This window comes from Salvelinus sp. IW2-2015, linkage group LG32, assembly GCF_002910315.2.
Source record: "Salvelinus sp. IW2-2015 linkage group LG32, ASM291031v2, whole genome shotgun sequence".
NCBI lineage: Eukaryota > Metazoa > Chordata > Actinopteri > Salmoniformes > Salmonidae > Salvelinus > Salvelinus sp. IW2-2015.
The window spans coordinates 31,659,756-31,671,912 of NC_036871.1; the positions used below are offsets into that span (position 1 = coordinate 31,659,756).

Genomic DNA, 12,157 nt, shown 5'->3' on the forward strand with positions numbered 1-12,157 from the left:
TGAATACTTATGTAAAAACCTGTTTTCACTTTGTCATTATGGGGTATTCTGTGTAGATTGCTGAGGAATTTGTTTCATTTAATCAATTTTATAATAAGGCTGTAATGTAACAAATGTGAAAAAAGTCAAGGGGTCTGAATACTTTCCAAAMGCACTGTATATGGATATGACCAAGGATATCCCGGTTTGTGACCAGCTTTTTGTCTGTTTCGCTAATCCAGCTCAGGGTAGGACGATTTTCTAAGCAGTGTCTTTCTCATTGGATTGCGGAGGCTATCTCAATGGCATATGACAGCAAAGGACAAGGGTTGGTGTACATGCTCACTCCACTAGGGATGTGGTGGCTGCTTGGGCATTGTTCAGGTGCATGATGATTGGTGATATCTGTGCTGCAGCAAGATGGCTTTCCCGACATAACTTTGAGGTTTTATCGCTTGGATGTAACTGATCCCAGTGTGGCTCACATGGTTCTCATGGCTGGGTCCAGGAGTGGGTATTAGACAGCGCACAGGTTGCGCATTTATCCTGGTTACCACAGTTTTCTCTGGGTTTGAGCCTTTGGCTGCCGTGGTTGCGCACGAGTACACAGACTCCAGGTTACTGCAGGTTACTCTCTGCGTCTCCCACCAGCACTCTGCACAGGCAACAATGGAGGACAGTGAGAGGATCTTTAATGAGCTGATCCACTCCATAGAGAGAAGGTGCTGTGAGGTGCGAGAGCTGATCAGAGCCCAGAAGGACTCACATAGAGACTGGAGCAGGCAGCTGAGCTGATGAAGAAACACTGAGCTGGAGCACCTTTCACACACAGAGGATCACATTCCTCCAGGTATTATCAAGTATTACATGTATAAAAAAACACAATGATTGCATGTTGATGGATTTCTAATTTGTATCATTTTGTATAATTTTGTATCCTTCTCTCACTGTTCCCTCTGTAGATATGGCCATCTCTATACGCCCCTCCTGAAACACCAGACCAATCCACTGTCCCTGTGGGTCAGACCTTTTGGTCTGAACTAACAGAGAGACAGAGAGACATCCTGAAAGAGAATTGGCTTCAGATTTTAAGAGCAGGTGTGACACTGATATGTCTGATATTCCACACCACTACATAAATAGAACTTGGCAGTGGTACATAACATATTTCATAAAACTGGGGGAAAAATGTTATTGCTCTTCAATCGTTTTTCTAAAATGGATTGGTGCATAATTGTTGATAGCCCTTTGTTGATCAGGGGTGTGGGCATGGGTGGGCCTGGGTTGACAAAGGCCCACCCACTGGGGAGCCAGGCCCTGCCAGGTCCACCCAATCAGATTGAACCATTTGTTGTTATTAATTGAAAACTTTCCCCATCTGCAGTCAGTACAATGGAGATTGTGTACAACCCAGAGCCCCAGACAAGAGGAATTCTTACAATGTGAGTATCTGTCCTCTCAGAGAAATACTTCACAAATGTATCTAAAATCAATTATCTATTTCATTCAATTGTGCATCCATGTCTTTCTTCACTGTCACCAGGAGACACTGTTGCTAAAGAAACCAGCTAAAATTAAAGTATAAATGTATGTTATTGTCACGATCGCTGTCTTCAAAWTCCCTGTCATAAATGAGCCAAGGCGCAGCGTGCATGTAATTCCACATCTTTAATCGGAGTGAAACCTTCACAAAAAAACAGGTAAACAGAAACCYAACGTGACGCAACCGTGGRGCACACAAACACTCACAGAACATAAATAATTACCCACAGACACAAGTGGGAAAAAGGCTGCCTAAGTATGATTCCCAATCAGAGACAACGATAGACAGCTGCCTCTGATTGGGAACTATACCCGGCCAACAAAGAAAGACAAACTAGAATGCCCACCCAAATCACGCCCTGACCTAACCAAATAGAGAAATAAAAAGMCTCTCTAAGGTCAGGGCGTGACAGTTATTACACAAAATGTAAGGTCTATTCTACACTAATCACGTCGTAAGTACCTCTGTTCTGTTTCCTCCCTCTCCTCTCTCCATAGATTTCTGTCAGCTCACATTGGATCCAAACACAGCATTCTACAATCTCCACCTGACTGAAAGAGACCAGGAAGTGACAATGAAGGAGCCCAAACRGTGCCTCAACCACACAGAGAGGTTTCACAGTATCCAGGTGCTGTGTAGAGAGGCTGAAGAGGCCCTACATACCAGTCTTATACAAGGACATCAGGAGGACGGGCTTTGGTCCAGAAGCCCAGTTTGGCCTCATAATGAGAAGTCCTGGAATTTACTCTGCATCAAATAAGCSTGTAGTTTCCTACATAACAACATAGAGACTAAACTATCCCCGAGTCCTCTAGGATAAGAGTGTACCTGGATCACAGGGCAGGAGATCTGTCCTTCTACAGCATCTCTGAGACAATGACCCTCCTCCATAGAGTCCAGACTGCATTCACTCAGCCACTCTAGCCTAGCTTTAGGCTGTATGCGTACATGGGCCTCATGAAACTTATTTATCTTCAGTGATAATAGATGTTACTCTCAGGAGGAGAGAGATCGGCTATTCAAGCACACACAAAACTATATCCACAAACAGACCAATAACACASATTTACTTGTATAATTTATATTGAAAACTGGTTAAAAACATTAGTCTCCCTTATATAAACTGTAAAATGCATCTGTAATCATACTTACAACTGTGCCCTTGCCATTTAATCCTCATTCAGTATTGTCATATTTGAGCAATACATCATAAACCAAGTGCATAGGAAAAGGTGTGATATGGTAGCAATAATGCACTTCATACTATAACAACTGAACAAGACAGAACAGTACTGAGCTTGTCATCCTGGTTGGCTGTCCATCTGTGAGCCCGACTGGAACGATCTGATGTCTTCTCCTATGAACTCATTCACTGTAGTCAAAAAGACACAGCAGCCAGTCAGAAGTTTATACATTAATTTATGCTGTATATCAATCAATCAAACATGTTATATTATATGTATTGTTATTCTTGTAACAATGGAGATCAATACCAATTAGAACTTCGTACTGTACATGCAAACTTCTCACCTTCCTCTAATGTAATGTGGTGAATAGATGATGAGCTGGCAAATTCCAGGGGGGTCGTCTGCATTTTAGACCCAGCCTGAGCTTCCCTTTCCCGAGGTCCCCTGCCCTGGTGGTCCCATACCTCGTTGTGGGAGTACGGTGTCCTGAAGTCCTGATACGGGCTGGGGTTGGAAGGAGGCGAGGGGCAGACCTCCTGAGGGTAGGGGTAGTAGGGTGAGGTAGTCATGGGGGGAAGAGAGGAGGAGGAGATGGGGCTGCCTGCAGGGAAGGGACTCAGAGAGGAGGAGTGGGAGGGAGAGGGGGAGGAGGACAGGTATGGGGAGTCCAGCCAAGGGGAGGGGGAGGGAGGCTGGGGGACTCTGGGGTAAAAGGGAGGCAGTAGCTCAGTGAAGCCCAGCTCCAAGTTCTCAAAGCTGGGGCGTCTTTCTGACAGAGAACCTCTGCTGTCACCCACAGCTTCAGGCTTGTGGCAGTACTCCTCCTGGTAGCCATGACCTTGGTAGGGGGGAGAGTAGGCTGAAGGGTAGGGGGGCAGGTGCAAAGCCAGCCCTCTCTCCTTGGGCGTGGGATCATTCCTCAGGTGCAGACCCCTGTCCACCCTGCTGGGCCCCCCCATGGAGCAGAGTGTCACCCCCTCCAGGGGCAAGACAGAGGGACGCGACAGCAGAGGGTCGTCCTCTTTAAACATGACTGAGGGCGAGAGAGAGCGTGAGAGTGAGAGAGGGAGAGAAAATAAGTGGTAATAAGCCCCTAACCTCGTAGATAAATACCATCAGGATAAATTGTTCAAAATGAACCAAAAACAACAAAGATAGTTCCAGTCTCAGCTGAGAGACTGATGGATGAAGTGAAGGGAGACTCACCCGGCAGGTACTTGAAACAGTGAGTGCTGCTTCTTTTCCTCTTCCCGTTGGAGACATAAAGGCACACAGATACTGGGCGGTTCACAGACAGGTCACCATAGGCTGGAATTTGCACACACAGCAAGCACTGTGGGATGACAATATGAACAATGTACATTACAGTTTTAATACATGTGCACTCAAACACAAATACACCCAGAAACATACTATTTACCTCACTACTGTTGTCACGGTCAACATGTGCCTCRTCTTCCCACTGTAGCTTTCCATCTGGTAAATACGGATGTTAATTATACCTAATTTCATGGATGGTGCACAATGAAGAAAAGAAGAACATAAACATGCACGCACACACAAATGTTATGTTATCCTATCTTTGTGGGGACCTAAGATTAATTTCTATTAAAAATCCTATTTTCCCTAACTTATAACTTCCCCTATCCCGAACCCCTTACCTGTCCCTCTTTCCATAAAAAGCACTCTGGACATGGGCAGAAAGTTAGATCCACCCAACAGTAGCTCCTCCCCTCCTTCCACAGAGCACGATGTGACACTGACTGACTCCACCACTGGCAGCTCCTGAGCAGAGCGCTGGGCTGAGGAGACACAGAGAGACACAGACAAACACAGCGAGACACAGAGTGAGAGGACAGAATACAGATGATTCACTAGGATATTCAGAAACCTTATCAAAATACAAGCTCAAAGTAAGAGACTGGACAGGGAGAAAAAAATAAGTTTTGCATTGTCACAATGTGTTGTTTTACAGGGTCAGCCATAGTAGTACGGGACCCCTAGAGCAATTTAGGATTAGGTGCCTTGCTCAAAGGGACATCGACTGATTTTTCACCTTGTTGACTCAGGTATTCAAACCAGCAACCCTTCAGTTACTGGCCCAACGCTCTAACCGCTAGGCTACCTGCCATACTCACAGCACTCAATAGGCACGGAGGTAACCTGCAGGGCCAGCATCCGTCCAGGCGGGGCCACGGGAGGGCCAAAGGGGAGGTGGGTACGGAACACTAGGCGCACACGRGTGTTTTTCCTCCCTACATCTGTCTCTCCTTTCCTCAGCTCGATGTCCGAGTTCCTCAGCTTCAGAATGCCAGCGCAGTCAATGCTGAAACAGAGATAGGCTGTTATACTCAGCACACAGACAGACACTCACACAGTGCAAAATACCACGTAAAAGTGCATCATAGTACATACACACATACAGGAAAGCTATTCTTTCTGCCTACTCGGTTACCCCATACAACGCCGTTGATATCTATGAGCTTTATCTCTCTGTTAGATACTCACAGGGCAGTCATGTTGGTCTCTGGGTTGAGGGGGATGTCCAGTATTTTGGTGCCAGCCTGTACACTCTCCTGACTGGCAGTACCCACCATCTTACCTGTTACCCTGAGGAGCAAAAGAAGCATATTAACAATAAAACAAAAACACATCAAAACACTGATGTAGCACATACTGTCATAGATTGATTGGTGTATTGTTGCATGGTAACCTACCTGTGTATCTGATAGAAAGGATGAGGCCGGATGGACCTGTCATCAGCTGTTCCCACAAACACCTGCAAAGAGAGGGGCTGTCTCTCTGTGTACCCAGTCAGCTGGGAGAGACAGAAAAGAGAGCCATTGTTTAGATATATACTGTATATGTTAGTCTGGGATTGAAGCCATAAACAAATCAAACTTTCTTCAATTTAATCAATTTATTATACCGTAACAACCGGATGTCCCCCTGGTGATGCCTTGACGGCTCCTCTGCTTCCTTCTGTCTCGTAGTGGGCTCGGTGGTGTGGGCGGGGCTGCACCTCGATACGCAACTCATATTGGTCAAACTGAGTTGGCAGTGGCCAATCAAGTGGCGGCAGAGCATTGGATCTGTAAGAACAATGGACCTGTCAGATGTGTGGGCAGAGCAGGCTATCCTGGCCATCCAAACAATAATAATGGCAAGTCAACACAGTATTGAGGGATACTGTATAAACATAGTGTGTAACCTGAACAGAGGGCTGTGGGCGCTGGCTCTGGTCCTCCCCCAGCCCAGAGCAGGGGGCACAGACAGGTAGTCCATGCCCATGGATGCAATCTCTCTCCTTTGCTGCAGTGGCTCTGGCAGTGGGCAGTGGGAGCTATGGGCTGGACCCTGCTCCTGCTCCACATCCCTGGGGGAGACCTTAAGGACACAAACCAGGGATTTCTGGATGAGCATCAAGACAAACCTCTATGGAACCTAAGTTCTAAGAACCACCAGCCAGCCACCTTACCTGCTCCAGTGACGTCTTCCTAGTTTTCTGTGGAATGCTCAGCTCAAAGCTGCTGTTGTGAGCCTGTGACTGAGAGGTGGAGTCTTCTCCCTCCAGGGTACAGGAGTGGTCCTCAGAGTAGCTGCTCCTGCGGGACGTGCTGGGGGAGGCCAGAGGGGAGTTCCTGCGCTTCTTACCCCCCGGTGAGGTGGGCCGGYAGGAGGGTGACAGGCAGAAATGGGAGGTGACCTCATTGAGCTCCTCRTCCTCCACCAGGAGTGAATCACAGCTGGACGCAGGACTGAGCCAGCCGCGAGAGGAGGGGCTGGAGGCAGGGCTTGGGCTCAGGGACCCAGCGCCGGTGCTGCCTTCGCGGTAGCAGAATGGGTCCATTAGGGGAAGGTAGAGGCGCTCCCTGTCCCATCCACCCCCTGTGTCCCAGAAGTTACTTCCTGCTGGGGCAGTGTCATCCTCTGGGGAGATAGTGGTGATCTGGATGCTGGGGCACTCCAACACACGGGACTCTGACACCTGGGAGAGAGATGGGAGAGAGAGAGAGACAGATAAGTTAGAACATTAACAATAGAGAAATGCAGGGACCATAGTGTTTGCCTGGCTACCCAAACTCCTTGCTCCGGTCAAACGCTACGCCACCCCCACGGCCGTTAGTTTCTTCTCCGCAATGAGTCAGGATCTGAGTACCTCCCCAAGAATTTCTAGTATGCAAACACATTCTAACCGTTCTGATTGGTCCCATAAACCGATGGGTTGGGCCAGAGCCAGAACACACATGGGTAAAGCGGCATTTAGAAAATGTGTCAGGGGCGCAGCGGTCAATGGCACTGCATCGCAGTGCTTGATGCGTCACCACAGACCCGAGTTCGATCCCAGGCTGTGTCACAACGGCCGTGACCGGGAGTCCCATAGGGCGGCGCACAATTGGCCCAGCGTCGTCCAGGTTAGGGGAGGATTTGGCCGGGGGGGCTTTACTTGGCTCATCGCGCTCTAGCGACTCCTTGTGGCGGGCCGGGCGCCTGCAGGCTGAATTCATTCGTCCGGTGAACGGTGTTTCCTCCGACACATTGGTGGAGCTGGCTCCCGGGTTGAGCGGGCAGGTGTTAAGAAGCGCAGATTGGCAGGTCATGTTTCAGAGGACGCATGACTCAACCTTCGTCTCTCCCGAGCCCGTTTTGGAGATGCAGCGATAAGACAAGATCGTAATTGGATATCACGAAATCATTAAAATATCATTAAAATAAATAAACATTCAAAATTGGCTTTTATACTCTGATTGGTTACTGATGATCCAATCGCTGATGACTTTCTTTTGTACAACACCCTTCATTTTCAACACAAATGACTTCAATGATGACAGTCTCAGACTCAAGTATGTTGCGAACATAGAGCAGCGGAAGAATTGTTGGAGTCGTCAGGCAACCATACTGTAGGGAACTGTATGGCTTTTAGCATCATTTATGACATACATTTATGTGTCACTGTCCCACTCTCACTGACCAGGAGAGTAACTGGACATCTCCGATCCGCTCACCTGTACAGATCTCGCTGGAAGGCTCTCATAGGTCCCACTGAACTCCCTCACCAAGGTACGTCTGGGGGGCGGGGAATGCATCCCAGCCCTTTGACTGGCTGAAGAATACCCTGGAGTAGGGATGCCGATTGGCTGGCCTACGTGAGTGGAATCCAGGTGGCTGTCTGTGACCAAACAAAAACGTTGGAGAGGGTTGTTAGTAGTCTCCCAGTTACAGGTTGACATGGTAAGTTTTAGCCTACTGAGTTCACTGTAAAGAGATGGTACAGATCTAGAATACATTAAAGTTTCAGAGTAACCAGTTATGTCCACTACAACTATAAAAAACATACCCTAACTCTATTGCTTCAGAAATAATGTAGAGGGACTTAAGGTTGATTATCAAATAGGTAAGTAAATGTTCCTTATTTGTGTTTTTACATCAAACATTTCCCTGCTGTGGTGCAATAGACAGTACGGGACAGTTAGATTCACTGTAGAGCACTGTGTCCATCACTGTCCACTATGGATCATTGGTCAGCCTAGTGCATCAGTTATAAGGTACAGTATACACCGTGGTAACATCCCTAGGTTGGGGTGTGGTATAAGTGTTGTATGCCAGTGTGGGCAGGAAATAAATGCTTTAGTGGGTGAGAGGGGTGTGTATCAAAAGCTGAAAGGGGAAAGGAGAGAGGGGGAGAGGAGAGAGAGAACGGAAGGAGAGGAGAGGGAGAACGGAGGGAGAGGAGAGGGAGAATGGAGGGAGAGTAGAGGGATAGTAGATGGAGAGCAGATGGAGAGTAGAGGGAAAGGAAAGGAGAGGGAGAACGGAGGGAGAGTAGAGGGAGAATGGAGGGAGAGGAGAGGGAGAACGGAGGGAGAGGAGAGGGAGAACGGAGGGAGACGAGAGGGAGAATGGAGGGAGAACGGAGGGAGGTGTGTATGTGGTGCATGCTCAGTAAACAGAGATTGCGGTTCCATCCAGATGGCAGCTGTTAACTCCACTCACACGCACAGCTGATTAAAACGCACATTGAGTTTCTGCTCTTACACGGCACACACACACACACATCAAACACACACACACACAGCACACACACACACACACACAACACACAACAAGCATGCACATACACAGCACACATAATAGGCTACAGAACACACGAACTCCATGCACATGAACACACATCCCCCAGACACAGATAAGCACGTGTGCACATACAGTACATCCAGACCTGGGCTCTCCAACCCTGTTCATGGAGAACTACTGTCCTGTAGTTTTTCAATCCAACCCCAATCTAGCGTGCCTGATTCTAATAATTAGCTGGTTGAGCAACCAAATCAGGTTAGTTACAACTGGGGTTGGAGTGAAAACCTACAGGAGGGTAGCTCTCAAAGAACAGGGTTGGAGAGCCCTGATCAGACACATCTATACCCGGTAGAGAGAGAGAGAACATTAGGCCTAATAATTGTACAAATAAATGATAAACGTACTTAGAACAAGTCAACTAAATCATTCACATTACATACACGACACAGAGGAATGTCTCTACGTTGAGGATGAGTTGTCTACGTTGGGAACCATTGAACGGCCTCCAATCTTCCTTTCCTTATCTGTCAATCTCTCTCTCGGTCAATCTCTCCCACATTCACAAACATTCACACACACTATTCAAGAAAGGGTTCTAACCAGTATTGCTCGACTCTAGGAGCGACAGGGCGCTCTCTGCAGTCTCCCCCACGATTGTGTGCTCCTGGTCCGCGTTGCACAGCGGGGATGGGCCCCGGAGTTGGCGCGTCGGGTCCTCCTCAAAAACCAACTTGAACTCGAACTCCCCCTCCTCCCAACCAGAACCCGGCGCAGCCCCCATCCCCACAGCAAGCGAACAAAAGTCTGCGGAACTGATGAAGAGAACTCCCAGTTGAACAGATAGCGATCTGCTGTGTTATCTGATAATGATAATTTCCTTGGTCCTTTTTGGGAAAACATCGACGATTTCCCCAAATGTATGTAGGAGGTTATATGCAAGGGTAGGAGTCACATTTGCCCAAATTGTTCTTGTCATCCGGATTGTGGTCGCTATGCTCCTTCTGTAACTTTGTACAATGTCTTCCGTTTATAAGTTACTTTGGACGGATCAGAAGACCACTACCACCGCTATAAATCTATTTCATTCGAAGTTTTGGAGAAGACAGATTTAAATAAGTATATCGTTGAGTTCTTTGAAGTCRGTTAGCCATAGGACCGGTATCTATCTATTCCATCACAGGCTATCTATCAGTCTTTAATTCTAATGCTCTGTCGCCATCCTTTCTTCTATCTGACCAGAAAAAAAAGTGTATCAAATATTTTGTCGTCCTTTACCCTTAATTGCCTTTGGGTGGGTTGCCCAGCCCAGTTTGGACCGTTACTCGATCTCAATTGGACATTTCGTTTGTCAGTCAATGAGACCCTCTCACCCTCCCCTCTCCCATTTTCCCCCTGCCTATGTCCATGAGCCGGGATGTTTCTTTTCACATACTGTGCTAAGTTTAAGTTTAAAAACAACTTTTACCCAGTTCTTAACATAACTAATATGTTAAGTAGGCTATAGCCTATAGATTATTGCCTACATTTCCTCGGACAGTTTGACAGTACATCCTTGTATTTCTAGAAGTTTTCTGTTTTCGCTCCCTCCCTCAATCACCAAACTTTTTAAAGGTATCAACTCGGGTGTAATAAAAGTAATGAAGTGACCCTCTTGAGCCAGATGTTTGGCTGGTGGGCTGATCCTCCTTGCTGTGGCCTCACTGTATGTCCTTGTGCTCTCTGTCATAAGAAGGACCATGATGCTTCGCTGTCATTCAGAGAGCATAAGGAGGCCAGGCTGTTTCCTGTGGTGTTTACATGATTTCCCCCCTCTGTCTTGTCATCCTCCTTTCCTACTCCCATTACCCATTAAGTATTTTTCTTTTCCCTCCTCCATGTTCCTCTCCTTGCTCTCCCAGGCTCACCCCCCCTCCCTCTCTCCCTCCCTCTCTCTCCCTCCCTTGCAAGATCTGTTTCTCATTATCCTCTGTAGTCTGTACTCTGTCTGAGAGCGGGAGACGAAAAACCTAAAAAACATGCTCTCTCCTCCCTCAATCCTCTCTTTCCCTAGCCCCCCCCCCCCTCTCTCTCACCCCCTCCTCCAGTTCTCACAATCATCATGTTATACTGGAGCTGGATGCTTTTTTCTCTCACTTTCTATGTTTCATACTTTCATGATTATATTTGTAAATCTTTATGCGCCATCAAGATTGACTAAAGACCGTCTCATTATTAGGGTAAAATATAGTTTATATTGTGGGGGATTGGATTTTTTCTAAAGGATTGTAGAATTATCTCGCCTTCATAAGGCAAGAGATAAAAAATAGTTTTGGGAGTTTATATATCAGTAGGTATTTGGAGGCATATGAGTGTTACAAATGAAACGGATGCTAATGTGGGTCAAATCCTCAGCTGGTTTCAGTTGCTGTGGATGTCAACGGTAATGTCAAATTCATTGACAGAGAAGGAGATATAACAATGTGGATATCTTGCCACCATGTGGTAGAAAGTGGAACAGTCTTTCACAGTGTAGGAGATGATGGTGTAAATGCCTCAGTTCCAACATATTACTACATTATCTGAAGGAACATTTTGAACGCAGTGAACATTTCAGACAAAATAACTCTCATCATATGTAGTATCTCCAAACACCAGTGGGAAGCATTTATGATAATATTTTAATATTTCAACTTACAGAGGAAATAGGCATACAGGTGATAACGACAGAGATGAAAGGACTGAACTAAAACCAGGAGGAAGATAAGAACTGGATGGATGTTTCGTGCTGGGTGTATGTGTTAGACGGGAACTGAATAAAGATATCCCATGTGTGTGATGCTAAGGACAATGCTTTTATACGCCTGGACAAGGGAGTATCAATTTCACTCACTTCTCACCTTGCCCTCTCTGCGTCCTGTTTTACCTCGTGCCCCAAACCCAGGAAATAATCAACATTCCGCGTGAGTGCAGTGAGCGAGTGTGTGCAAATCAAAGTTTATCGGTCTTGTACACAGATTTGCAGAAAATCTAGCAAAACAATACACACATAATCCCTTTTTTTTATAAAATGTTTTTTTATACACAATGCCGGAATATATATAATATATAACATATACACCGTTCAAAAGTTTGGGTCACTTAGAAAGTTCCTTGTTTTTGAATGAGAAGCACATTTTTTGTCAATTAAAATAACATCAAATTGATCAGAAATACAGTGTAGACATTGTAATGTTGTAAATGACTATTGTAGCTGGAAACAGCAGATTTTGAATGGAATATCCACATAGGTACAGAGGCCCATTATCAGCAACCATCACTCCAGTCTCATCACTCCAACACCAGTCTCAATGGCAACAGTGAAGAGGCGACTCCGGGATGCTGGCCTTCTAGGCAG

At 46.5% G+C, this 12,157-nt stretch overlaps 1 protein-coding gene across 1 annotated transcript; it reads right to left on the bottom strand.

The window, feature by feature from the left end:
• Nucleotides 1-1,628: 1,628 nt before the first annotated feature.
• Nucleotides 1,629-10,063, bottom strand: nfatc4 (nuclear factor of activated T cells 4). Its single transcript, XM_023977130.2, has 13 exons — nt 9,385-10,063; nt 7,716-7,879; nt 6,188-6,697; nt 5,921-6,096; nt 5,639-5,801; nt 5,427-5,527; nt 5,218-5,319; nt 4,848-5,035; nt 4,371-4,511; nt 4,130-4,185; nt 3,916-4,042; nt 3,053-3,742; nt 1,629-2,894 (listed from the first exon to the last, which is right to left on the bottom strand). The coding sequence occupies exons 1-13, from the start codon at nt 9,563-9,565 to the stop codon at nt 2,824-2,826; spliced, it is 2,670 nt and encodes an 889-aa protein (XP_023832898.1). The 5' UTR covers nt 9,566-10,063; the 3' UTR covers nt 1,629-2,823.
• Between the last annotated feature and the right edge of the window lie 2,094 nt (nt 10,064-12,157).